Genomic DNA, 629 nt, shown 5'->3' on the forward strand with positions numbered 1-629 from the left:
GTTACCGCTGCGGCTCAGCCCCTGGATGCTCCCACGGGCCGTCCTGTCCCCACGATGTCTTGCGGCGCGGTGGCCTCCCATTGCTTGCAGGGATGAGATGCAAAACCGAACAGCACACGTGAAGTTTGCTGCTCTTCTGTTTTTCTGCTTCTGATATTTTTATGCCTGGGGTTGACATTTCTCCTGCTGTGCCAGTCTGAATTCTGCCACCGCCACCTCCTGCTGGGAGCGCGAGTGGGAGACCCCCCAGTTTGGGGGCGCGGTGATGGGGTTTCTCCTAGCAAAGGGTTTCTCCCAGCCATCCTGACCCATTTTCTCTCCCGTAGCTGCAGGCGCATACCTGCCACCCTTGCAGCAGGTATTTCAGGCACCGCGTCGGCCCGGGATAGGAACCGTCGGGAAGCCCATCAAGCTCTTGGCCAACTACTTTGAGGTGGACATTCCCAAGATCGATGTGTATCACTATGAAGTGGATATCAAACCCGACAAATGTCCCCGCAGAGTCAACAGGTAAGGCAAGTATTAGAGGTTTTGGCACTCGTTCCCCACTCCCAGTTTCCTTGTGGAGGCTCCATAGGTGCCCGTCTCTGTCTTCACCACTGGTGACATCAGTGGCAGGGGTCACAGCG

The 629-nt window shown here is 56.8% G+C and overlaps 1 protein-coding gene across 1 annotated transcript in view; it reads left to right on the forward strand.

Annotated features, from left to right (window-relative positions):
* Window positions 1-326: 326 nt before the first annotated feature.
* LOC104466094 (protein argonaute-1-like) overlaps window positions 327-629 on the forward strand; it is a gene marked incomplete at both ends in the record, with an annotated part of 1,131 nt that continues 828 nt past the window's right edge. Inside the window, one exon of the mRNA XM_010079419.1 lies at window positions 327-510. Within this exon, the coding sequence (XP_010077721.1) occupies window positions 327-510 (184 nt within the window). The remainder of the gene's footprint in view (window positions 511-629) is intronic.

The sequence above is a fragment of the Pterocles gutturalis genome, unplaced genomic scaffold (assembly GCF_000699245.1).
Source record: "Pterocles gutturalis isolate BGI_N339 unplaced genomic scaffold, ASM69924v1 scaffold4204, whole genome shotgun sequence".
NCBI classification, from domain to species: domain Eukaryota; kingdom Metazoa; phylum Chordata; class Aves; order Pterocliformes; family Pteroclidae; genus Pterocles; species Pterocles gutturalis.